The sequence below is a fragment of the Globicephala melas genome, chromosome 15 (genome assembly GCF_963455315.2).
Source record: "Globicephala melas chromosome 15, mGloMel1.2, whole genome shotgun sequence".
Taxonomy (NCBI): domain Eukaryota; kingdom Metazoa; phylum Chordata; class Mammalia; order Artiodactyla; family Delphinidae; genus Globicephala; species Globicephala melas.
In genome coordinates this window covers 73,972,924-73,999,767 of record NC_083328.1, presented here as the reverse complement: position 1 = coordinate 73,999,767, position 26,844 = coordinate 73,972,924, and the positions used below count along the sequence as shown (strand labels likewise).

The window sequence follows — 26,844 nt, the reverse complement described above, 5'->3', positions numbered from 1 at the left end:
CTCAGGACACGGATGTGAGGGGAGCCAGACAGTGAACAACAGAACAAAAAACCTGACAAGTGGTGACACAGTATGAGGGTGAGGGGAGAAGGAGTGATGGGGTGTGTGTTGAGAGGTCCTCTTTGGAGCTGGTGGGGAGGAAGGCAGTTCACGCCAATAAAGTGTCTACTTTCTCCTTAGATACATCACTGCCTAGCTGTGTGGCTCTGAGGAGTCACAGCCTCTCTGGGCCCATATTAATCAGGACTGAAACTGAGCTACATAAAAACATTGGCTCAGCAAACTAAGATGTCTGAGTAGGGTCAGCAAGCTTCAGTTCTCGCTCAGTCCAGCACTTTATATAGTGAAGAGGCTCTTGCTTTTTCTCCAGTTCTCAGCTCTGCTCCCTCTGTGTTGGTTTCCCTCTTACATGCTGTTTTTCCCACCTGGTGGCTCTAGTGACTTGGGATCCAGTTGAAAAAGAGAATGTCTCCTTCTCTTTGCAGATGCAACAGAAGTGCCAGACTTTACTCTCATTGACTCAGCTTGGGTCACGTGCTCACTCCTGAACCAATCACTATGAACAGAGGAAATCAAACATGCTGATTGGCCAGGCCTTTGCCTCTGGGGGAGGGTGTGGTTGGGGGGAGCCCTTTTCTGAGCCACATAGACTGAGAAAGGGGCTCAAGGGTAGATTCCTAGAAGGACAATCTTCTAGAACAAGAGGTGAACGATAGCAGGCTGGCAAAAATGAACAGAGCTGCAGCACTTTAGTCCCCCCATCCGTCCAACACAAGCCGTCTGCGGTGCTGGGTCAGGAGGCTGGCTTGGTGTGGGGTGGTGCCCCCTCCTCAGGGCTGCCTGTCCCTCTGGCTTCCAGCCTTCCCCCTGCTGTCCCTGGGTCCCCAGCTGAGCCTGCACGAGGACAGCCCTGTGGTCAGCCTGACGGTGGACAACGTGCACCTGGAGCATGGCGTGGTGTACGAGTACGTGAGCACAGCGGGCATCAAGTGTCACGTGCTGGAGAAGATCGTGGAGCCCCGTGGCTGCTTCGGCCTCACTGCCAAGGTCTTGCTGGGTGCTGCCCTGCCCTGGGGGGTGGGGCAGCCTGATTCCCATGTCCTCAGAGTTAGCCTGGAGCCCTGCATCCTAGTTCCTCCCCCTCCACTCGGTAGCTGTGGGGCTTAGGAGACTGACTTGTTATCTCTTAGCCTCAGTTTACTCATCTGCTAAATGGACCAGTAATAGAGCTGACCTCACACACGTATTATGAGGCATATAGTAGTCACCCCAGATAAACCCATTAAGACCCTCCCAGGTGCACAGCGAGTGCTCAGTAGCTGTTAATATTTCTGCAGATCCTTGAGGCCTTTGCCACCGATGACAGTGTCTTTGTGCAGAACTGTGGGCGGCTTATGGCCCTGAGCAACAACATAAGGACCATGTCCCACTATGAGTTCCGCAACATCTGTGACACCAAGCTGGAGAGCATCGGCCAGAGGATCGCCTTGTACCAGGAGGTGCCTGCACCCTACAGGGTCTCAACTTGGGGTATTTTGGTTGTAAAAGTCAAAACCCAACCCAATTTAGCTTAAACAAACAGGAGAATTTATTGGTTTATGTTACTGAAGCGTCCAGAGGTGAGCTTCAGGCATGGTTGTATCCAGGCACTCAAACATCACACTATTACAAGAACAGGGCCTCTCTCTTTCTCTTGACTTTATTTTTCTGTCTTGGCTTTGCTCTCAGGCAGTTCCTTTTCATGTGGTGACAACATGGCCCCCAATGGCTCTAGCCTTAGCAACCCCAGTAGAAAAGGAACTCGAAGAGAGCTTTTGTTGACTTGGCTTGGGTCCCTTGCCTAGGCCTGTACCAGTCTCTGCAAGGATGGGGAGGTAGCCTTACCTGAACCTCACGGACTGTGGGTCAGGGAGAGATGTTCCTCAAGGACAGCTCAGGTAAAATGGAGAAATGAACGTGGGTAGGTGCTTGGAGGCCTCACATTTCTCCAGGCCTTCCCTGAAATCTGGGTCCAGTAAAAGGCACTGCAGGGGAATTTACTTTTCCATTTGGAGCTATTGACATTCTGTCCAATTTTGGATCGTCTGACCTAGGCCAGGATAAAGCGGGTACTGGTGGTGGGCCAGGATTTCCAGACCCCTGTATCACGACTCCACGTCCCCCACCTTTCTCAGTTTGCAGCTCAGCTAAAGAGCAGGGTCAGCCCGCCCTTCAAACAAGCACCCCTGGAACCCCATCCGCTGTGTGGCCTGGACTTTTGCCCCACCAATTGCCACGTCAACCTCATGGAAGTGTCCTACCCCAAGACTACTCCCTCGGTTGGCAGGTCCTTCAGCATCCGCTTTGGTCGCAAACCCTCCCTCATCGGCCTTGACCCAGAGCAAGGTAACTGTGTGTGTCTGTCAAAAACTGTGTCCAGATCTCACACTACAGATGCTTAAACAGAAGTATGTCTGAAGGCCAGCAGTCCAGAGCTGGATTGATAGCTCCACGGTCATCAGGGATCCAGGCTCCTTCTATCTTTCTGTGCCACCATCTCTAGATGTTGCTTTTATCCTGAAGGATGCCTCATGGTATATAGAATGGCTGCTGGAGGACCAGCCATCATGTCTACATTCCAGGCAGGAAAAAGATCACAGTAGTTAAAAGTATATTAGCACCAAACCGAAACTTTCTTACTGAAGTAATTCAATGTATTAAAAGAATATTTAAAAGAGAAATATTTCTCATTCATTGGGATCCTTAAAATGAATTTGTATACCTCTGTCTAAGGGGCTTGTGGGTGTCTGGGGGCTGTTTCCAAGTGAACTCTCCCTCCCTCCACTGTAGGTCACCTGAACCCCATGTCCTACACCCAACACTGCATCACCACCATGGCTGCCCCTTCCTGGAAGTGCCTACCTGCTGCGGATGGGGACCCCCAAAGCCAGGGTCCCAACGACAGCAGCTTTGGGTCAGCCAATGGAACCCTTGGCCAGGAGCACCGGGGTTTGAGCTTCCTACTCAAGCAGGAGGACCGTGAGATCCAGGATGCCTACCTGCAGCTCTTTACCAGACTGGATGTGGCCCTGAAGGAGATGAAGCAATACGTTACCCAGATCAACAGGTGAGCCCTGGGCCCAGGAGAGAATGGCCCGAGAGTCAGGGTCAGGATTCCTCAACATCAGCGGCATCAGCATTTTGGGTAGGATCATTCTTCGGAGTTGGGAGCTGTCCTGTACATTATAGGCTATTAGTGGTATCCCTGCCTTCTACCCACTAGATGCCAGTAGCACCCCCTTCCCCAGTCGTGGCAATCACACATGTCTTCAGACATTGTCAAATGCCCTCTGGGGGGCAAAATCACCCCTGATTGAGAACCACTGATCTAATGAAAGGATGGATGTAGACAGCATCATCAGTAGAAGCTAAAACTATTTGTTGACAGGTTTGGGGGGAACTTTATCATTTTAATGTTGCAGAAAGAGAGACGGCTAGACGTGATGTCCCTTTTGGTGCGAAGCAGCAGGACACACGCACTGCATCGCCTACAAAACGTTCTTGCAGCACAGGTCGCACCATTCTCTGATCAAAGTTCTAGGTCTCACTACTCAGCTGGAGGACTGGGTTTTAAGGGAGGATGAAATGCCACCTCAGGGACACAGTTGGCTAAATTCAGAGGGTGGGTGATTCTAGATGACAAATGACCCAGTTTCTTTAACAAATAAATGATTGGAGGGGAAGCACGTACAGGGAGGCGGGGGAGGAGGAACTGTTAGGGAAGAGACTTGAGAGACACATCAACCGAATACAGTGTCTGGACCTGGTTCGGGTTCTGTTTCTAACATACCATCTGTGAGAAGGCACTTTGGGGAGCATCAGGGATCCCGTGGTCTGGGAACTAGATGGTATTATGGAATGATTGATTTAGTTAGGTGTGGTAACAGTGACTGGTTATGTTTACAACAGTGTTTCTCAGCTTCAGTACGGTTGACATTTTGGGCCCGATAATTCTTTGTTGTGGGATACTTAGTGGCATTCCTGGCCTCTACTCCTTGGATGCCAGTAGCTAGCCCACCCCTCCCTGCCCTGCTTCAGTTGTGACAACTAAAAATGTCTCTGGACGTTGCTAAATGTTTGCGCCTGAGGGAACTTGCTAAATTGCTAACCGTTTCCTGGAGTGGGAGAGTGGGGGACAGAAAGCACCCTCAGTTGAGAACCGTTGCTTTAAAAATAAATCCTTATGTGCTAGAGACACATATGGAAGTGTTTATAGGGGAAATTATATGATATCTTAGGTTTGTTTTAAACACTCCAGAAAAAGAAAAAGCAACAGGAAAGATGGAGGAAAGAAAAGTGGATCCTGAGTTGCCACTGTTGAAGCTGGCAGCTGGTTACCTGGGGTCCATCATACTGGTCCCTCTCCTTTTGTGTATGATAGAAATTGTCAATGAGAATAGGAAAAATAATGTAGGGTCTGGAGGCAGGAGGCCTGGGTTTGATCCTGGCCCTGCCACTTATTAGCTGTGTGACCTTAGGCAAGTCACTTAACCTCTCTGAGCCTTGATGGTCTCACCTGTTAAAATGGGGCTAATCATAATACTGACCTCATTGAGATGTAGTAGGATTATATCAGCCAGGGTTTACTGATCACTTACAAGGCACCAGACACTCTTCTAAGCACTTTACATATTTTAACTCCCTTAATCTTTACAGCAGCTTAGGACATAGATAGTGATATTACTCCAGATGAGGAAACTGAGTCTCAGAGAGGTTTAATAATTAGCTTTAGGTCTCTGAACTAGGAATTGGTAGCATTGGGATTTGAACCTGGGGTCTGTCTGTCTTAAAAACCTATAGTCTTAACAACTATACTCTATGCCAGGGATTGACACACTAGGGCCTATGGGCCAAATCCAGCCCACTGCTTTTTTTAAAAAAAATAAAGGTTTATTGGAACACAGCCGTGCCCATTTCTTTACATGTTGTCTGTGGTGCTGTCACAGTACAGCAGCAGAGTTGAGTGTATGGTTGTAACTGAGACCATATGGCCCTTATAGACCACGTTTCCCAGTTGCCTTCTTTTCTCTGGAGCCTGTGTGTAGCTTGGCTGTGAAATAAAGAGTATCCATATGTCACGCCCCCTACAGGAGGGACAATGGATTCACATCTGCAAAGTTGCTGGTGGGATTTTCTTATTTATTTATTTATTTATTTATGGCTGCGTTGGGTCTTCGTTGCTGTGCGCGGGCTTTCTCTAGTTGTGGGCAGCGGAGGCTACTCTTCGTTGCGGTGTGCAGGCTTCTCATTGCGGTGGCTTCTCTTGTTAGAGAGCACGGGCTCTAGGCACGCGAGCTTCAGTAGTCGTGTCATAAGGGCTCAGTGGTTGTGGCTCGCGGGCTCTAGAGCGCAGGCTCAGTAGTTGTGGTGCATGGGCTTAGTTGCTCCGCGGTATGTGGGATTTTCCCGGGCCAGGGATGGAAACCACGTCCCCTGCATTGGCAGGCGGATTCTTAACCACTGCGCCACCAGGGAAGCCCTGCTGGTGGGATTTTCAGGGAAGGGCCACAGAGCATTTGATGGTTCCCTCTGCTTAGGATCAAAGGTGAGGCCTGAGCTTCCCTGGTGGCGCAGTGGTTGAGAGTCCGCCTGCCGATGCAGGGGACACGGGTTCGTGCCCCGGTCCAGGAAGATCCCACGTGCCGCAGAGCGGCTGGGCCCGTGAGCCATGGCCGCTGAGCCTGCGCGTCCGGAGCCTGTGCTCCGCAGCAGGAGAGGCCACAGCAGTGAGAGGCCCGCATACCACAAAAAAAAAAAAAAAAGGTGAGGCCTGAGGTCAGGGCCTTGTCTGGGGCCTCCATGGAGGCAAGTGGAGCCACGGGCCTCTGCCTTTAAGTTCAAAGTCTTTGCTCCTGCAGGCTGCTGTCCACCATCACGGAGCCCACCTCGGGTGGGTCCTGCGATCCGCCCTTGGCCGAGGAGGCCTCATCCCCCCAGCTGGTCAGCGAAGAGACCGAGATGGACAGGACCGACCACGGGGGCAGCAAGAAAGTGTGCTTCAAGGTGTCAGAGGACGATCAGGAGGACTCGGGCCATGACACCATGAGCTACCGGGACTCCTACAGGTGGGGGCAAGCGGGGCTCTCGTGGGGTTTGCTGTGAATGGCCAGTGGCACAGTTGAGGCCTCCGCTGTGGGAAAGTCAGAATCAGAGGACATTTCCCAGGAAGCAGTGGGACGGGGCGCTGTCGCCTAGCCATGTGGTCCTGGGGGGTTAGGCCGCGCCCCACAGCACACCCCAGATGCCCCCTTCAGCTCCCCGTCCCCTGGTGGACACCACCCATCCTTTCTGCCTTGGTTCCACTCCGCACACGTTGATGGAATGTGGTCCAAGGAAAAGTCAAGATCTGCAGTGTGTTTTAAAATCAACGTTAAGACCTCTGGTTTCTGCAACAAACACTATTTTTACTTGATCCAGGGAGTAAGACCATTTTTTCCCCTGCTGACTCAGAGGATCTGAATTGTTTTCTCCTGGTTAAGTTAATTATTAACAAGATCAGGGAAGTTTGAATTAGTGGGTTAAATAGACTGAAACCCCAATTTCCTGTAATAAACCATAGAGTGAGTGAATGGAATTCCTTACCACAAATAAACAAGCACCATAGCCTCCAGTGAAAGGTTACATAACATCTGACCATTGTGGTTAAAGCAGAGTCTTGGAGGGCACTTCAGTTGTTCGTGGGCAAAATACAGAACTGATAGAATTTGGCAAGAAAGGCTTTGGTCCCCGTCCTTCCAGCTTTTATATGCTTTCAGTCTTCAAGGGACCAGATTGGTCGGTGTTTCTTGGTGTCTGTATTACGAAATGGTCTGGCTGACTGGGTACCGTGTGTTCCTGGAGCCTCTTGTCCACAGACCAAGATCTCTCCATCTCTCTGGGTTTCCATCCTGACATTTTTGGGTCCTCCGATTTTTCCTTTAATTGTCAGAAAGGTGAAGGAAAGAATTTCAGGGTTGTGGTTTTTAATTCCCCATGCCTTCTGACTTCCTGGGATACAAGCCAAGCAAACACAGTCCTTGTTCTTAGGAGGTTTCTAGCCAGGCTGGGGAGACAAACTATGGAACCATGTGGCCAAGTGTGGTGAATGCAGGTGTGTCCAGGGACAAGGCTGTCCCACGAAGACAGTGACAGGAGTTACACCCAAACGAAAATGATTCATTATCCACCTACCACTTCTGTACTGAGGCCTGGAAATGTTTCCCCAGCGTCAGACCTAGAAAACGCACCAGGACAACCCTGCCCGTCTATGGCTCTGGCGCTTGGCCCACAGTGCCTTCTCTGGGCCAATCGTCCACCCAAGGGTTTTGTCTACACTCCAGAAAGTGGGTTCCGGGTGCTGGGACCAGAGGCTGTGAGTGGGAGGGTGACTCATGCCTTCGTCTCTGCTGCTTTGCAGTGAGTGTAACAGTAATCGGGACTCCGTCCTGTCTTACACCAGCGTGAGAAGTAACAGCTCCTACCTGGGCAGCGACGAGATGGGGTCTGGTGAGTGCAGAGGCTCGTGCTCCAGGGGAGGGGTCCCCCAGCGCGATTCTGTTTTGTTTGTTTTTATTTTGTTATGCTTCACTCCATGTTATATTGTCTTCTATTACTTTGCATGGTGTGGTAGTGGTTTTCCTTCAGTCCTTTAGCAAACATTTATCGCACACCAGTTATGTGCTGGGACCACGGCAGTGAGTGAAAAGACAAAGATCCCGGCCCTCACGTTCTCCGTGAACGCCACGGACACGGGACAAATAAAAACATACACGATGCAGTTACATGTTGTGGTGAGGGCTCCAACGTTACTAAAATAGGGCGACCTGATGGTTTCCGTGAATGACGCATGCTCAAACCAAAAATTCAAATGACACAGGAAAGTTCAAAAGAAGTACGTGGAAATAAGTCAGAATCTCAACCTCTCCCCCAGGAATGACTATGGATTATATTTGGGGATTGCTGGTGAATATGTATTTCTGCACAGATGTGGAGAAATGTGGGTGGACGGCTGGAGGGACAGACAGACATAAATAAGATTTTATAAATTAGATTCTATGTTACTTGGAATTTTTACTGAAAGACTGAAATTCGTTTTTATTTTAGTTTTATTGATTTCAGCCTTTAAAAATTTTATTTTGTGAATAAGACAGACATCCACATGGTTCATAATTCAAAAGGCATGAGAGGGTGGGTAGTGACAAACCTCCCTCCCACCCTTGTTACCCGGCCTCCCGGTTCCCAAGCTCCCGCTGTCACTACTGCCCTACGTGTCCTTCCAGAGGCAGTATCTGTGCATAAAAATTTAATTTAATTATACTTCAGTTTAACAGAAGAAAAAGAAGCTCACGTAAAGTCAGAGATATTTCTGAACTTTAGGTAAATATTTCATCACATAAGATATTCAGCTGCAAAAACTATCCCTGGGGAGGTTTTAGGAAGGCACTCACATGTGGCAGCTGATTTAAATGCAATGGCTGGGGGATGAATCAGGAGACTGGGATCCAGTTCCTTATATCTGACTTTCTGTCTCCTCGTCTGCAGAGTGAAAACTAATAACATTGACTTACAATTGCGTTATGTTTTAGTTCCTGTTGCCCATTTTGCAGATGAAGAAACCGAGGTGCAGAGAGGTCAAGTGGCTTGTGCAGTGTCACACAGCCAGGACCTGGGTCTATCAGACTCCAAGTCCACTGTGGGTTTTGGAGCTCTGTAGCTACATTGCTTTCTTGAGAAAGAGGCTGGGAAGGTGTGAGATGGGGCAGGAATAGTTGATGGCTGTGGTTTCTTCCTTCTGCAAGGGGACGAGCTGCCCTGTGACATGAGGATCCCGTCGGACAAGCAGGACAAGCTTCATGGCTGCCTGGAGCACCTCTTTAACCAGGTAGGACCTTTGTCCCAACCCCGGCCTGACCTTGAGTTCTTCCCATCACCCCTGGTAAGAACCCATAAGCCAGGAGCCGGGGCAGGGGCTGTGAGTAATGGGTCCCTGCAACTTGGAGGGCCCTGTGGGCCAAACTAACCCAGAGCTTCCCACCACCCAGGTGGACTCCATCCATGCACTCCTCAAGGGGCCCGTCATGAGCAGAGCTTTTGAAGAGACCAGACATTTCCCCATGGACCACAGCTTACAAGGTGAGCAGAGAAGAGTCCCCAGGCAGGGCGAGGGATGACATCCGGCATCCGTCAGGGAGACGGGCTGCAATGGGTGACGTGTGCTGGACAGGCGTCAGGCCACCTGGGCCACGTTCTCAGCTTTGCCCCTCACCTGTTGAATGGCCGTGGGTCAGTCCAGGGGCAGTCAGCAGATCCAGCCCATGGCCTGTTTTCGTACAGGCTGTGAGCTCAGAATGACCTTTCATTAATAATGGATTGTTAAAACGGAACGAAAGAAAGAAAGAATATGGGACAGAGACTGAATGCCCTGCAAAGCCTAAGTCAGTTCCTATCTGACTCTTCACAGAAAAAGTGTGTGGACCGCTGGGCTGGTCCCTGAGCCTTTCTGGGCCTCCATCTGCCTGTTTATAACATGAGGGGAAGGACTGGAGCACGATTTGCCAAACCTCAGACACCCCACCCACAGCCCCTTCATCGTTTTAGACATATTCATAGAATCTGCCAACATCTTTACATTTTTTAAACCATATTCATTTGCTGCCCATATTATTGATAGATCAAACTGTCTCCCTTTAAAAAATTCAGTTTTGAAAGGACCTTATTTAACTCCCCGTAAATGGAAAATCAGTATAAAATGTCATAAAATAATGATAAATCCAATGGAAACAGCAACAAAAAATGTCATTGTACTGTAGTTAGGCACTGTTGCCTGCCCAGAAGTCTTTGTTCATTATTCCTGAGGGGGATTAGTGAGTTAAAGAAGTGTTAAGGACTTACCAGCACCAAACTGAGACCTTCTTCTTGAAATGATTGAGAGAAAAAGATTGACTTTTATGTCCCTCTATTTACTTCTCCTCCCATTTACCCATCCACCCACCTATTTAATCTCTCTACCCATCTGTCCATCCATCCATCCATCCATCATCCATCCATCCATTCATCTATCCATCCATCCATCCACCCATCCACCCATCCACCTACCCACTCATCCACCCATCTGTCTACTCCATGCATCCATGCATTCATACATCCAGTAAATAATTTCCAAGAACCAGCTTGTGTCAGGCCTTGTGCTGGGCCCTGGGGCCCATTAGATGAAAGTGACACTGCCTCTGACCTCAAGGAGCTTCCAGTAGAGTTCAGGAGATAGGAAAAGAAACAGGCAGTTGCTCCTAAGTGAGGGTCAGCAGTGGTGAGAAGTTGGGGTGCCCTAGCTCAGCTCTCCCTCCTGCTGTCTCAGGATCATCTCTCCCTGGGATGGACCTTAGGAAGAAGAAATGTCAAACTCAGAGGAAACAAAACCACACATATCTCAGAAACCTGGGACTTTGTAGCAGGGAAGAGGCCAAAGGAGCAGGGACCTGTGTTTGCTTGTCTGGGGCCAGGTTCAAGTCCCTTTTCTGTCACTACCCTGCTGTGTGACTTGAGGCAAGTCACTTTTCCACTCTGTGCCTGGACTTCCTCCTCTGTGTAGGGAAAAGGTTACGCTAGGTTACAACTGACGTGCCAGCTCGATTGGTTGTGGCTGTGAGGAGGTAGTACCCGAGAATCCTTCCGTGACTACATCCAGGCTTAGGAGACAAGCATGCCCTGATTGATTTGTGATGTCTGCATTGGATTTGTTGTACCTGTGAGGAGTCGCGGCCTCAGACGAGCGGGAAGGAGTGCTGAGATTGATCAGCAATGTCTGCCATGAGTGTGATACTATGAATTCGTAGCACACTTACCATGTATTTGCCTTCCATGGACCAGATAGTACCCTAGAGTCCTGCCAGCATCCTTGACCTAAGATTCTGAGCTTTGGAATCTAGTGACGGTACAGAGGCCTTCGTGCCACCATTTTCCAAAGCTATCTAATTGTCCCTTTCCTGCCCTCATGTCACTTTCTGCCCCAGAGTTCAAACAGAAAGAGGAGTGTACAATTCGTGGCCGCAGCTTGATCCAGATCAGCATCCAGGAGGACCCCTGGAACCTCCCCAATTCCATCAAGACCCTGGTGGACAACATTCAGAGATACGTGGAAGGTCAGCTGGGCAGGGAAGGCTGTGATGTGGAGGTTTTGTGGCCTTTGGTTCTTGATGTGCAACGTGGAAGGATCAGGAATGGGTCCATCTCCGTGCCCCATGTCTCTCCAGGCCCAGGGAGAGGACAGGAAGAGAGAGTGTCCCTTTCTCAGCTGTGTCCTGCCCTGGGCCAGGCCCTGGGACAGTACACACTTGATCAAGGAACTGCTGATTTGGGGTGCCTGGGGCTTCCTTGCAGAGTCAGGAGGCTAAGAAGGCTGAACTCGTTGCTTCTCAGCTTCCAAAATCGTGGATGTAGTTCAGTTCCTTTTGTTTATTAACCAGGTTACAAGTTGGGGGGTGGGTGGGTCCTGATCAGACTTGGGCCGCCAGGTAATTTTTGATGCCACAGCATTAAACACGGTGAACCTGCTGCCAGCATTTCTGATCCGAGACCCCACTTGGCTGGAGATGAGTGGTGGCCACCCTCTTTAGGTGGGGGAGGGGCGCCTCCCAGTCCACACGGATCCCACCATGGCCTGTGGCCTGGGGTCTGCTTCATGCACCTTATGTTACCTGCCTGGCCCTTGGCAGCATTTGAGCCTGGGACTCCTGGGTTAGAAGGATCCCAGGCCAGGGAGACATCTGACCAGGACAGCAGGAGGTGCTTGGCCCCAGGGTCATGACCCCAGGAACAGCACCCTCTGACTTGGAAGTCTGTGTTGGCCCTGAACTGTCCTGTCTTCCAAAACTGTGACTGGTGAAGAGCATGGACTCCAGAGCCAGATGGCCGGTGCTCGAACCCCAGCTCTCCCACTTACTGGCTGTGCGACCTTAGCAAGTTCCTTGACTTCTCTGTGCTCCAGTCTCTTCATGTGTAAAATGGGTTCATAGTGTTGTTGTGAGGGATAAACGAGTCGGTACAAACAAGGCACTTAGTACAGTGCCTGGCACACAGTAAGTCCTCAGTAAGCATTTGCTGGTGTTATTACCACACCCTGCCCTGCATCTTAGTGCCTCCCGAGGACAGAATGTATCACAAGAGGGCAAATCCAGGGGCCTTTCAGATTTTTCTTTTAAGCCCCTTCTGGGCCCAAGAGCCTTTATTTGACGGAAAGAGACCAGGGTGTTAGGCCTGTGTCTGGAAGGTCTGGGCTTTGTCTACCCGTGGGCAGGGCTTGGCTGTGTAGGACGATGTGAATAAGTACCTGAGTACACGTGTGAGTGTACGTGGTCTGAGTGTGCTCCCACATGTACGTACACACGTGTGTCAGGGTGTGCCCACGCACAGGTACAAGGTGTGGGCTGGGGGCTCTGGCCCATTAGTTGGAGGGGCTGGTTTGAGTCTCTGTGTAGACAGTTGGGGTGCAGCTGACAGTTGGGGTTTCTAGAATCTGCTCAACATTCAGTCAGAGCTTGTTGAGCACGGCTCTGTGTGCCCAGAGCTTCGCTGCAAGAAGGGGTCAGGCACGTGGGCTGTGGGGAGGCCTGGCTCGACTTGCTGCTTCCGCTAACCCCTCTCAGCCCATCTCCTTCTCCTTCCAGATGGAAAGAACCAGCTTCTCCTGGCCTTGCTGAAATGCACAGGTGAGGGCTTCGAAGGGGCAGCTGTCTGTGATTTGCACACACCCAGGTGCATCCGGGAGAGGCTCCCCGGCAGCCAGTGCCCATGACCGCACCCCGGGGAAGGCCTCTTCCGCCGGCCAAGGTTGACTTTCCCCTGGTCGTCGGGGTCTGCACAGGGGGAGGTAACACCATGGCCTCTAGCCCCTCCAAGAACTACTCGGACCTCACGTCTTCCTCTTGTGTCTGGGGGACAAGTCTCAGGGCCCTGGAGCCAGGAGCACTGTCTCTTGCCGCTTCCCAGGCCTGGGCTGATCTTGACGAGGACACAGGATAGAGCACCGACAATTAGGGAGGCTCTTTGCCGGTAGAGCCCTCAGCCCCAGCCTGGGGCTTCCTACCCCGAAGACAGTGGGGTGGAGGAGGGGCTGACGGGGGCCTAGGGGAATCTTGGAGGTGTTCTCTGTCCCTCCCTTCCTTCCAGAAATTCTCAGCCAAGGGGCAGCTAGAATGGGATCTGGGTCAAAATTGGTCACTGAAAACCCATTGGCGAGAGCCAGTCATCAAAAATAATCCCTTCCAGGGCTTCCCTGGTGGCGCAAGTGGTTGAGAGCCCGCCTGCCGATGCAGGAGACACGGGTTCGTGCCCTGGTCCGGGAAGATCCCACATGCCGCGGAGCGGCTGGGCCCGTGAGCCATGGCTGCCGAGCCTGCGCGTCCGGAGCCTGTGCTCCGCAACGGGAGAGGCCACAACAGTGACAGGCCCGCGTACCGCAAAAATAAAAACAAAAAACAAACAAACAAACAAAAATAATCCCTTCCAGGGAATTCCCTGGTGGTCCGGTGGTTAGGACTCGGTGCTTTCACTGCTGGGGCCCGGGTTCGATCCCTGGTCAGGGAACTAAGATCCCGAAAGCTGCGTGGCACAGCCAAAAGAAAAGAAAAAAATCCCTTCCAGGATATTAGGACCCTGAATGACTGATTGCCCCAAATTGGCCAGTTCTGTAAATCACATCACAAGCAGGGGGCAAGGAAGTGGTGGTGGGGGATGATAAGAAGAAGGCATACTTCTCAAAAATAGAGAAAATGGTAAACTGCATTTCTTAAAACATGGAGCCGGCATCATCACTCTCAATCAATGCTGAGAAATTTCCTAATAAATGAACAGCTGAGGGTAAGGGTTTGGGGAAAGCCCTTGGAAAATCACAAGTTGTTTTGTTGTTTTACGTAGGCAGGTGGGTCATTGAGAGGGCCGAGTTTTTCCACGGATTGGCTTGGCTTTTGGAGAGGAGTTTTATGGAGTTGCCTTTGGTGCCTGGGATGAATGAATTCTGTCTGCCAGTTGGCCCCGGATGGGTGGTCATGTTGGGGAGAGGAGGCTGGTCCCGGGCCCCGGGTTGTGGGGTACAGGCCTGCTGATGGCACAGGAGCCCCCTGCCCAGCGCGGCCCCATCCCCTCTGTCCACAGACACGGAGCTGCAGCTGCGGAGGGACAGCATCTTCTGCCAGGCACTGGTGGCTGCCGTGTGCACCTTCTCCGAGCAGCTGCTGGCGGCCCTGAGCTACCGCTACAACAACAATGGCGAGTACGAGGAGAGCAGCCGGGACGCCAGCCGCAAGTGGCTGGAGCAGGTGGCGGCCACTGGCGTCCTCCTGCACTGCCAGTCCCTGCTCTCGCCGGCTGCGGTGAGTGGGGGGCGGGGGAGGTCTTGCTCAGGCTGTCACTCACCCCGTTCATTTATTCAGCGGCTGTTTATCGAGCACCTACTATGTGTCACTGTTACAGGCACTGGGGACCCAGCAGTGGACAAAACAGAGAGTTCATTTACTCAGGGACCTTATACCCTGATTTTGGGGAGATAGACATAAACAACTAAGGACCAGGGATGGTACAGACGAGTGGTTCTCACCAGGGCAGTTTTGCCTCCAGGGTACACTTGGCAAACTCTGGAGACATTTTTGGTTGTCACAACTGAGGGAAGAGGAAGTACTACTGGCATCTGGTGTGTAGAGGCCAGGGAGGCTGCTGAACCTCCTACAACACACAGAATGCTCACCCCCGTGCCCACCCCCCGGCAGAGAATTATCTGGCCCCAAGTGTCAGTAGTGCCGCAGTTGAGAAACCCTCATTTATAGTGTTAAGGGCTAAGGGGAAGGTCTGGGGTGGTGGCAGTTGAAAGTTTTGATAAGGCAGCCACTGAGGGCCTCAGTGAGAGGTGACAACTGACCTAAGAACCGAAGGAGGGGAGGGGGTGAGCCATGAGGACACTGGGGAGGAGCCCTCCAGGCAGAGAGAACAGCAGGTGCAAAGGTCCTGAGGCAGGAGGATGCACGCAGTGTTTGAGATACAACGAGGTACCCAGTGCGGCTGGAATAGAGTGCGTGAGCCCGGGGAAGGTGGGGGAAGTGAGTCCTGAGAATTAACTGGGGTCTGACTGTTCGGGGTCTTGCAGGCTGCTGTAGGACTTTGGCTGTTACTCTGAGTGGGTGGCAGTCAGGGGAGGGTTTTGAGGAGAGGAGGGACAGGATCTGACTTTGATACTTAAAGGATCACCCAGGCTGCGGGGTGGGGAAGAGTGTAGAGGGGCAAGGGCAGAAACCGGGAGACCAGTGAGCAGGCTTGTGGTAATCCAGGTGAACTTTGTTGATGCAAATAGCACCTTGTTTAGTCCTTGCAGTGGCCCCCAGATAGGTCCTTTCACCACCCACTTTTTAAGGATGAGAACACTGAGGCCCAGGGAACCTGTGTGAACCTGGGAGTCTGACTCTAGACCTGGTTCCCCCAGACTGCCCTGCCTTCTCCACATCTCTTTTATCTCTGAGTGCCCTGTCCATCCACTCGCAGGGCTCAGAATCAGGGTGGGTCCCTCTACCAGCTCCGGGAGGAGGCAGAGCCAATGACTCCGCATTTCAGGGTACTGGTACCCAGAGCCGATGCCCCCCCAGAAATCCAGCCGGCAGCAGCACTTGCTCTGTGCTGTTTGCCCCTCCACCCGTGTGCCCAGGCCTGAGCTCCCCACACCTTGCAGCCCTGAGCCTCCTAGACATTTTCCCAGGCCAGACAGGAAGCCACAGCTGCGGCGGTTTGGGAAAGAGTGGCCGTGGTGCGCCCTCTGCTGGCCGATATTGCAGACGGGTGCCTGCCTGGTGGGAGACACCCTCTCATTGGTTTCTGGAACTGAGCACCCAGCCCTCACTTTCTTCTTCTCTGATGAGGGCACTGGGACCCAGTGTGTTAATTCAGCAGTTGCCAGGATATGCAGGCTCTGAGCTGGGTGCTGCATTGGAATGGTTCAGTGGGATTGGTGGGTTGACCCGGGTAAGAGGACCACCCAGCATGATAGAGCAGAGATGGGCTCTGACCTGGGAGGTGCAGGACAGGCCTGGAGCAAACACAATCTCACGTCCAGCCCCAGAGAGACCTGCGCAAGACCTCATGCCTGGTAGCGCCACAGCCTGGTGTGTCAAGTAGAGTTGAATCACAGCATCTTGAAGTGAAACCTGGGGCAGGGGTGGCACCTGTGACGCCTCCACTCTGTCTTGCTCTTGCAGAAAGAGGAACGGACCATGTTGGAGGACATCTGGGTGACCCTGTCGGAGCTGGACAACGTCACCTTCTCCTTCAAGCAGCTGGACGAGAACTACGTGGCCAGTGAGTGATTCCTCCTACCCCCACCGTGAGAGTCGGGGTTCTGGAGTGGAAGGGACTGCTCTGGGGTCACCCTGTCCCTCCCCCTGCCACCAGGCTAGCTGCCTAAAGTTGACCCAGGACCCAGTGCTTTCAAACCTCATGCTCCCAGCATACAGGGAAGGAGAAGGTCTCTTTTTTTTATAAACCCAGCCGTCTCCAAGAGCGCTTAAGAGGGAAAAACAGCCAGTACCCAGTTCTTATTAAAACTCCTAGAGATAACCTTCGGTGGGATGAAGACGTGTTAAGATTTTCTAAGAACTTACACCATAATTTTCTTCTTTCCTTTCTTTCTCCCTCCCTCCAACCCATCTTTCCACTCGCCTACCCACTCATCCACTCATTCATCTACTCATCCATCCACCCATCCATTTATCCATCCATCCATCCATCCATCCATCACCCATCCACCCACACACTCATCCATCTATCCACATACCCATAATTTCGAGCACATGATACGTGTCAGGCTCAGTTTTAGGTTCTGGGCCACAGTGGAGAGATATACGGCCATGGTTTCTGCCCTCCTGGAGCTCACATTGTGGTCCAGTGGGTCTCAGCCCTGGCTGCCCTGGGATCGCCCAGGGAGCTTTTCAGATACTGATGCCTCAGTCCCAGCCCCAGCCCTGGTGATTTGGATTCAGCCTGTGGGGGGGATCCTGGGCCTTGGGATTCAAGATAAGCTTTCCAGGTGGCTTTGATGTATAGCCAGGACTGAGAATCACTGCGCTCCGTTCTAGAGCCATGGTTCTCTGAGTGTGATCCCTGGACCAGCGGCACCTGGAAGCTTGTTAGCCTAATTCCCAGGCCCCATCCCAGACCTGCTGAATCCCAGACTGGAAGCAGAGCCCAGAAATGTGTGTCAGCAAGCCCTCCCGGTGATTTGGAAGCATGCCAGTTTGAGAACCCCTGCTTTTCTTGTTGTTGTTTTTTATTATCACCTCCCTGAGGAGCTTGTTGAGACAATTTTTTCCTAATCACCCACACCCCCATGAAATCTTTATATCATGGATATGCTATATCTCTGTTATGTACTATATGTATATATGTGCTTTACATATAAAAAGAGTTAAGTTTTTTTTTTTTTTGCCTTCGCCCCCAAAACCAATTTTTACCTCCTTGGAGGTGATATCACCCTGTTGAGAATGTGTAAACTGGAGTCTAGAAGCACAGTGGGTTTCATTTCAGGTACCAATTGGAATTGGTTGGCAGTGCCTGTCTGTAGGCCAGCTTGGGCTCAGGGAGAATTATCCATCAATTAGTGATGTCTGCTATGGGTGCAGGATGGGGTGTTGGTGCCACCCCTGCCACAAGCTCTTTGCTGTGGGTGTAAATAAGATGCAGGTGCTGTTTGAGGGTAGCTTTTGCCAGGTAGAGGCCCTGGGCTACCAGGTGAGGGGTAGAAGGAGCATTGGTGAGGCTCTGAAGATAAACAGGGACAGCTCCGCAGCTGGGCAGAATCAATGTCAGGTGTAAGAATTAAGCAGTAGAAACTGGGACCTGTCAAGGGAGGTGAAAAGGGAGGTCAGAGGTTGCTCCTCTGAGTAGTAGGGGGACGGGGCTATCTGAGGTGCCCCGAGACTGTGGGAGGGCAGGAAGGTCTGAAGCCGCGACTCTGGGGTGGGCAGACAGGGAGGTCCTGGGACATCACAGTGGCGACCTGAAGGAGGTCTGTAGCTGCCCTTGCAGAGGTGGGGCGGGGCCCCTCCGGCCTTGACGGTGAGCCCTCTGCCCCACCACGTCCCCCACCAGACACCAACGTCTTCTACCACATCGAGGGCAGCCGGCAGGCACTGAAGGTCATCTTCTACCTGGATAGCTATCACTTCTCCAAGCTGCCCTCCCGCCTGGAGAGCGGGGCCAGTCTAAGGCTGCACACCGTGCTCTTCACGAAAGGTGAGCCGCGGGGACGGGCTGAGTGGGGCCCACTGGGGATGGCCGTGCACACCGGGAGCCAAGCACCTGCCCTCGCTCTTCTTCCTTCACAGCTCTGGAGAACATGGAGGTGCCGCCTCCTCCAGGCAGCCAGACGGTGGAAGATTTGCAGCAGGAGATCAATGCCCAGTCCCTGGAGAAGGTTCAGCAGTATTACCGCAAACTCAGGTATCTGCATGGGCTACATGATGGAGGCAGGATTCTGAACACTGTCACGGGGAGTGAGCATTAGCGTGTAAGGCACCGGACGGGCCCCCAATGCGGGGGCGGGCAATGCCCTTTCTTGAGCATCTACTGTGCGCCAGGCCCTCTGCCTACACGAGCTCATCAGATTCTCCCAGCAGTCACTGGCAGCCATTCTAACCCACTTTGAAGATGAGGAAACTGATGTCCAGAGAGCACACCCAGCTTGCCCAAGTCACGCAGCTAGGCTGGGTCTGCCTGGCTTCAAAGCAGGTCCTTCCATCTCGGGGGAGATGCCTGTTTCACTCTGCATGGGGGTGGGAGCCGGGACAGGGGCCCTGGGGTTCTTGAGCCTGTGAGTGAGGGACATGACTCCAGAGCCTCGGCCCTGCTCAGGGGAGACCCCCAGAGAGAAGAAAGAGTAGGGGTCACATCCGCCAGGAGGAAGCCTGGCGCCCAAGGAGGCAGCTCCCACTACTGCTGCCCCCATCCCAGCCCGTTCCTACTTCTGCCTCACCTTCTCCCTCCACGAGGAAGGTGGGCTGAGAATTAGGAGGGTTTCAGGGTGTGGTAAGGGCTTTACTATTTGGAAATGGGAGAATGATGCTTTCACATGCCTGTTCAGAGAAAATATCTACCTGTATTATTATAACTGGCATCTCTCTGGATCATTCGACGCCATCAATCTGTTCTGTGCCGTTCGCTGAATATTTTAAAAATTGCCACTGTGATCATTCATTCATCTCTTTCATTCAGCACCTGTCACTCAAGGCCTTCCATAGGCCAGGTTCTGTTCTGGGTGCTCACTTAGGAGTCAACAGTGACCAAACAAAGCCTGTTCTTCATGGAGGGTAGATTCTAGAGCTGCTGTGGTCTGGCCCACCCCCTGTTTTGTCAATAAAGTTTTATTAGCACACAGCCACGTTCATCTGTGTGTGTATCGTCTCTGGCTGCTTTTGTGTTGCAACAGCAGAGCTGAGTAGCATCTTCACAGAGACTGGTCTACACAGCCTAAAATATTTACTCTTTGGCCCTTTACAAAAAAAGTTGGCCGAGCGCTGTTCTAGAAGGGGAGATAAGCAATAACCCAGTAAACAGAGCAGTGTGACGTGTCAAGTGATGAGGGTGCTCAGAGGAGACACAGCAGGATGGGAGAGAGAGTGGGGTGTCAGTGCTGATTCTGACGGCCAGTCGGGGGGAGGTGGCATTTGAGGAGTGCCCGGGAGGCCCCTTCCTGCTTCCCCCAGGGCTGTTGGAGGAACAGGTGACTGTGGGTGTGGAGAGCTGTGCCAGCCGCTCTTAATGATTTGTTTCCTCCAGTTGTTGGAGGGCAAAGAGGCTGCGGCTGCAGTGGGGCAGGGGCTGGGAGGACGGTGGGCGTGGCCGCCCTACCCTCACCCCCGTCTTTCTCTCTCAGGGCATTTTACCTGGAACGGTCTAACCTGCCCACGGACGCCAGCACCACAGCGGTGAAGATAGACCAGGTGTGCCCTCCTTCCCCTCACCTGCCGTGGAGCTTGGGCAGGGCTGGGGGTTCGTGCGGTCAGACAGGGCCCAGGGTCACACCCCAGCCAGAATCCTGGCCGAGATGCCCCAGAGGCCTCTGCCGTCCCTCCTCCAGGAAGTCTTCTGTGATAACTCCTTCCCCATTCGAGAAATCCTGACATCTTCCCCACCTGCTTCAGAACTCCTTAGATGATGTATTCTCACTGGCACCCACTCACCTGTGCCTCTTGCATCTCCCTTGTTCATCACAGCATCTCTCTGAGGCTGGAGCCTCACACCAGATGCGGCCATGCAGTGCTCTTTTTGTGTGTTTCCAATTTGTTGCCAGCATTTAAAAGTCAAAAGATTTCCCGCAAAACGGAGGCTTCTAGTTTATCTTTAGCAGTGGGAATACCTGGCTGTCTGGGCCACATTCCTGCGTGTTGCACTCAGCCTTGCGGGGGCTGTGCCCCCCCCCCGCCTACTGCTGCATGCTGCAGGCCTTTCCCCCTCTGCCCAGGTTCTATCAGGCCTCGATTTCTTTTTTTTTAATTAATTAATTAATTTATTTGGCTGCATTGGGTCTTCGCTGCGGCACACGGGAGCTTCGTTGCAGCGCTTGTTGTGGCGCGCGGGCTTCTCTCTAGTTGTGGCGTGCGGGTTTTCTCTTCTCTCATTGTGGCGTGGGCTCCAGAGCGCGTGGGCTCTGTAGTTTGCGGCACGCGGGCTCCAGTTGAGGCGTGTGAGCTCAGTAGTCGTGGCGCGCAGGCTGAGTTGCCCTGCGGTGTGTGGGATCTTAGTTCCCCGACCAGGGATCGAACCTGCGTCCCCTGCATTGGAAGGCAGATTCTTTACCACTGGACCACCAGGGAAGTCCCTGTCAGGCCTTGATTTTGACAGTGGTTTTGGGGCTCCTGGCCTCGGACCGCGAGGCTGGGCTCCGAGAGAAGGGCTGGGCACAGCCCTTCGGGAGTTTGTATAATAGTCTGGCTGGCAGAGTCTTGAGCCGACACAGGAAGCACTGGCCAGTGTTCTGTGCCTGCACAGGCGACGCAGGAAAGGGGAGGTGGGGCAGAGCAGAAGGGAAGGCTGGTCCTGGGGAGGTGCTGCTATTTGGAGAGGACAGGAGTGGGTATTCGCTGAGGCTTGGTCGTGGGCGCACCTGGGCAGGTGAAGAGAATTAGATGGGAGGGTTAGGCCTGAAATATATCGTGAGCATAGGAGGTGAGCCGAGAGGACAGCTGCTGTAACGGAGCTGGATTGGAGGTGATGACGGAGAGGAAGGACAGGTGGGGGCCTCCTCCGACCGTCCGGGTATGTGTGCCTCGCAGCTGATCCGCCCCATCAATGCCCTGGACGAGCTCTGCCGCCTCATGAAGTCCTTCGTCTACCACAAGCCCGGTGCCACTGGGAGCTTGGGCGCCGGCCTCATCCCCATCTCCTCCGAGCTCTGCTACCGCCTGGGGGCCTGCCAGATGACCATGTGCGGCACGGGCATGCAGAGGTGTGCGGGCCCTGAGCGGGGGCGGGCCTCTGGGCGGTTTTGGGGCCCGGGACGGGAGGACGAAGGCCAGGTTTGAATCCCGATTCTGCCACTGCCTGTTGAGCCCAGACGAGGCCGTGGCTGCCCCCGCCCCCCACCGAGCCTCAGTTTGTCTGCTATGAGATGGGACCTCGGGAGGAGGTGGTCCTCGGAGGGCTGCTGCGCTTCCCGCTTCTCTCACCCTGGTTGGCGTGACTGAGCGTCTCTGCAGCCTGGTTCTGCTGGAGCATCCGTTCAACATAAGCAGGAATGATCGTGCCTCTTGGTTGGGGCAGATCTGGACACTTTCCCACTTCTGTCCTCTGTCCCTACTGCTCTGATTGGGGCCTTGGGGGCCGTGGGGGGCCAGGCAGTCGCCCCCGTCTCACCTGCCGCCCCTGTTGCCGCCCCCCTGCAGGAGCACCCTGAGCCTCTCCCTGGAGCAGGCGGCCATCCTGGCGCGGAGCCACGGGCTGCTGCCCAAGTGCATCATGCAGGCCACGGACATCATGCGGAAGCAGGTGAGGGGACCCATCCCCCGGGGCCCCACCGGGCTGCGTGCAGGGCACCCAGATCCGGGCCCGGTGGACACAGGGAGAGGTGGACTCACAGTGCGTCTGGGGACTGGGCTGCTGCCCGTCTCCCCATCTAGAGGGCTGAGGATTTCAGCTCCCATTATGCCCACCCACACCCACATGCTTGCTCAAGCGCCCTGGACTCCGTGCGGAGGCAGCCCAGGGCCTCACCGTGCTTTCTTCCCAGGGCCCCAGGGTGGAGATTCTGGCCAAAAACCTCCGAGTCAAGGACCAGATGCCCCAGGGTGCACCGCGGTGAGTGGCTGTCCCTCCCCGTCTCCTTTCCTCTCCTCCCTTCTGTGAAGGCCAGGACTTGGGCTGGGCTTCACCCCAGACAGACCCATTGGTGTTCAGATGGGGCTTCCCCTCTCATTTACGGGACCCCATTTGGGAAACAACAAATACGACTCAGTCTGTTACCTCCCAGAGCTCCCACTTTGGCTGGGAAAGTGAGGCAGGGCCCCCACAGTGAGCCATGGGGCAGTAATTTGTGTGCCCCCCACCAGCTCACCCACCGCCCTCCTCTGCCGCCCTGCTACCATCAGAGCCCTCAGCCCACCTACCTCATCCTGTCCTCACGGCCCATCATCTCCACATTGATGTCAGACCTTCTTGTGGTACTGTGTGCAGCCCCCTTTCCCAGGAATAACTCATTTTTATGCGTCCTCCCTCTCCATCCACACTGCCCTGCTTTGCTGTTGACATAGGCCCCCAATTTTTTTTTTTTTTTTTGCGGCACGCGGGCCTCTCACTGCTGTGGCCTCTCCCGTTGCGGAGCACAGGCTCCGGACGTGCAGGCTCAGCGGCCATGGCTCACGGGCCCAGCTGCTCCGCGGCACGTGGGATCCTCCTGGACCGGGGCACGAACCCACGTCCCCTGCATCGGCAGGTGGGCTCCCAACCACTGCGCCACCAGGGAAGCCCCAGGCCCACAATTTTTAAATAACTTTTTAATTTTGAAATAGTTTGACTATCTGACTATTTTGAAATAGTTTGACTCACAGGAAGTTGCAAAAATTATACAGGGAGTTTCCATGTGGTCCTTTACTCAGCTCCCCCCCGCCAAGAATAATGTCTCACGTAACCACAGGACATTGTCAAGACCAGGAAACGGTGTTGGAGCAATACAAGAACTCATACAGATCTTATATATGATTCACTAGTTTTTGCATGCGCTCTCTTAGCCCTCGTTATTATTATTATTATTATTATTTTTAGGCCACGTGGCATGGCTTTTGGGATCTTAGTTCCCCGGCCATGAATTGAATCCGGGCCCTCAGCAGTGGAAGTGCGGAGTCCTAACCACTGGACTGCGAGGGAATTCCCCTCATTACTTTTACTTTTTTATTTCTAATTTTTATTTTTTGGCCTCACCGTTTGCCATGCGGGATGTTAGTTCCCTGACCAAACCCGTGCCCCTTGCAGTGGGAGCATGGACTCTTAACCACTGGACTGTCAGGGAGGCCCCTCCCCTCATTACTTTCAAATACTTTTATATGTCGCTTCCCCCGCTCCAGGCACCACTCTAGTATCTTTACCTATATTAACTTATTTGCTCCGAACAACAACTCTGTGAGCAAGGTACTATTACTACCCCCCATTGGCAGGTGGGGACACTGAGGCCCAGAGAGGTTAAGTATCTTGTCCAAGGTCACACAGCTAGCACACAGAACCACAGAGTTGCGCTTCTGAACCCAGCCATTCTAGGCCCGGAGGCCACACTCCTGACCACTGTGCCACCTTGCTTCCCTGTCTTGTCTGTGTCACCACAGCAGCCTCCTGTCTGGTCCCTCTGCCATCATTCTCCCCACAGCAGATCTACCATCTCCCCTGCTTGAAACCCATTAGTGGCTCCTTCTTACTTGAGGGTAGAGCTCAGAATCCTCCCAATGCAGAAAGAAAACCAAGGTAGCTCCCCACGTACTGCAGGGAGAGGCCCCCAAGATATATTAAGTAAAAGACTCCAGTGGCAGAGTGCTGGGTCTACTTTGCCACCATTAGCGTGGAAAAATGCACACCCACCCACACAAGGATCTTAACATAAACATGCGCACATATATGTGTCTGTTTTTGTAAACCCCTTGCCAGTCTGGAGAGAGCAAGGCTCCTGTGGGGCGGGGACTGTACCACTAGGGGAAAGTGGGTGGCATCAGTTTTTCACCCTGCATCTTTTTACACCTGTTGAGTTTTGTTTTCTGGGCATGGATTACACGCTCACATAGATCACATGTTGCAATAATAATAATAGGCGTTGGCCTGCCTGGCTCGTCCTCATCCTCTGCACCTCCATCCACCAGGCTCTACCGCCTCTGCCAGCCGCCGGTGGACGGAGACCTCTAGACACTGAGGTGCCTGGTACTTGGCTGCGTCCTCTGGAGCTGGGATTTGGGAGGACACAGGGGGCCGTGTGGCCTTCTCCAGAGCTGGCCCGAGACCTCCTCTCCTGCCTGCTTGAAGATCTGTCCGGCCTCCTCCATCACCTCCTGGGAGGATAAGCAGTGCCCCCACTCCTGGATGAGACGGTGGATCGGCCCTGGGCTGGCATGTTCTTCACACTTCGGCCAGAAGCCCGAGGGGTGCTGGGGACCCACAGAACTGATGGGTGCAGCCAGGGCCTGCGCTCCGGCCTGCAGGTCCCCAGAACACAGGGGAGAAGTCACGGGCACTGCAGCTGGAGGCCCGCGGCCCCAGCTCCCTCGGGATGGCTCAACCTGCACTTTGGAAACCTCTGGTTTCCTTCTACGTCCACATTCCAGGCGACCACATGTGTCTGCTCTTCTTCCTCACCTTAGCTTCCAGATTCCCCCTTAACCCTGTACTAATCTGCCCGATGGACTCGGAGAAGCCGGGCCTCTGCCGTAAAGACAGAGGGACAGGGCACAGCGCCTGTTACCAAGAGGACGGTCGGAAGCCACACCGGCTTCCGCCATCAGCGCCATTGGAACTCGAGCCATCAGCCCTGGGCACGAGATTTGCTCTGACTTTATTTATACGGCGTGAACTCTCTATGGTTTATTTTGAGGTTTTTATGTTGTCGCTGGTATCGCTGAGATTTTTTTTCCCCCAGGTTGCGTGATTATATATTTGACATTTTAAATTTCAAAGAAAGCTATATTGTCTAACAGGGGACCAGCATAAGGTAGTATTGACAACTTTTCCCAGTTCTACTAAAAAAAAAAAAGAAAAACTAAATTATTGAAAAGTCAAAAGATGTCAGTATTTCATCTTTTTAATATTAGGGTCTTAAGCTGTGGCTTACAGGTATCGACTAGGGTTCCTTTTCCCACCCACCCTCGGTTCTCCAGCAGTTGGTCTGTATCAGGGTGAATTACTTTGTTCTTTGAACAACTGGCTACAAGGGTTTGAGAGATGGCTGGGTCAGGCCTGAGGGCTGGAGGGGGTTGAACCATCCGTTGGAGAGGCAGCCCCACCCTGGTGTCTGTCCTCTGCAAGTAGAAGGGCTGCCAGGAAACACTGAGTGGTACCTTCTGTAATTTATTTTTTGATGTTAACTCAGAGCAGGGCATTTGGGACTTCTCAGCCAGCTAGAGAGACAGGAAGCTACCCTGCCCGCCTGGGCACAAGGACCCACACAGGATCCCCCCTCTGCCCCCCCCCCCCCCAGCAGTTTGTCCCCTCTAGGTTCTGTTGCCAGCAGGGAAATGTCACAGCTGGGACAGAAGGGAGGAGTCTTTACAGCCTTGGCTGATGGGTGAAATCAGGTGTGGGTTTCCCGCTGCCCTGGAGGCTTGAAGACCCATCAGCATCTTGGCCCCGTGCACCCCCAGGGGCCGCCTTCCCTCTCTTGCCACCCTGCACCAGATTGCAAGAGATGGGCTTGTTGCAGGACAGAGACGGCACAGATACAAACGAGGCCCCCATGGCAGAAACGGAGAGGGGCCCCCGAGGGCAAGGGCATCGTGCACTGGTTTACTTTGAAATGTACAGATCTTCTCATTCAATTCATGATAGATTTTTTATTATTATTATTAAAAGTCGGTTTATAATACAAAGATCCTGATCTGTGGCGAGTTCCTTTGGGGCCAACCCTGGTGGCGTGGACGTGGCTAGGCTGGCCAGCGTCACAGGCGGAGTGAGCAACGGCTTTGAAGATGGGACGGAGGACGATCGCTTCGATACCGTCAGGGTTCTTGAGGCAGCGATCCCTGCTCAGTGAGTTACCACTCTGAACCTCAGTTTCCTTCTCTAAAATGGCAGAGTATATATATTCCCTCACAGGGGACTGGCGAGGAATACCCGAGATTGTACCGCGGCTCTGCCATTCAGGTGTGCCAGGAAAATTACTGTCTTTATATGTATTTCACCTTTATTTTGGATTCTCAGTTCCTATTTCACTGTGATGGTGGGAAAATGTGACTGTTCTTCCAGGCATTCCCTCGCCTCCTTCTGATGTCATGCTAGGACTCTCTGTCTCACATGTGCCTGCAGATTAGGGTGGGTCTGAGGGACGCGCCATCCTCCGCCCCAATTTGCAAGGCCCGTTTGGTCTGGAATCCGCTGGAGTGGAGTTCCAAGTACTCAACACGAGGTTGGGCTGGTTCCTGGCCAATCAGAATCCACGCTGGCCGCAAACGGACCAATCAGAACAGACGCCAGCACAGATGCTGTTCCTGCACACCGGGACCTGCGATCTCGGTCCCATGCTGAGAGCGCCTTATCACCGGCCCAAGCCCGAGCCATGTTTATGAAGCTGCCTGAGTCCATCTGCCGAGTCAGAGAAATCTCATTCCCGGGCCG

The 26,844-nt window shown here is 53.1% G+C and overlaps 1 protein-coding gene across 5 annotated transcripts in view; it reads left to right on the top strand.

The window, feature by feature from the left end:
* Positions 1-26,093, top strand: part of PREX1 (phosphatidylinositol-3,4,5-trisphosphate dependent Rac exchange factor 1) — a 197,642-nt gene extending 171,549 nt beyond the window's left edge. For all 5 annotated transcript variants that reach the window (XM_060284411.1, XM_030839007.2, XM_060284412.1 and 2 more), the window contains 19 exons: positions 860-1,047; positions 1,338-1,499; positions 2,175-2,385; positions 2,830-3,106; positions 5,898-6,104; positions 7,436-7,524; positions 8,817-8,899; positions 9,060-9,150; positions 11,028-11,156; positions 12,681-12,722; positions 14,167-14,384; positions 16,251-16,350; positions 18,139-18,282; positions 18,375-18,489; positions 19,922-19,988; positions 21,321-21,493; positions 21,930-22,032; positions 22,274-22,341; positions 24,384-26,093. In XM_060284411.1, coding sequence (XP_060140394.1) covers positions 860-1,047; positions 1,338-1,499; positions 2,175-2,385; positions 2,830-3,106; positions 5,898-6,104; positions 7,436-7,524; positions 8,817-8,899; positions 9,060-9,150; positions 11,028-11,156; positions 12,681-12,722; positions 14,167-14,384; positions 16,251-16,350; positions 18,139-18,282; positions 18,375-18,489; positions 19,922-19,988; positions 21,321-21,493; positions 21,930-22,032; positions 22,274-22,341; positions 24,384-24,426 — 2,510 coding nt within the window. In that variant the 3' untranslated portion in view covers positions 24,427-26,093. The remainder of the gene's footprint in view (positions 1-859; positions 1,048-1,337; positions 1,500-2,174; positions 2,386-2,829; positions 3,107-5,897; positions 6,105-7,435; positions 7,525-8,816; positions 8,900-9,059; positions 9,151-11,027; positions 11,157-12,680; positions 12,723-14,166; positions 14,385-16,250; positions 16,351-18,138; positions 18,283-18,374; positions 18,490-19,921; positions 19,989-21,320; positions 21,494-21,929; positions 22,033-22,273; positions 22,342-24,383) is intronic.
* Positions 26,094-26,844: the final 751 nt, after the last annotated feature.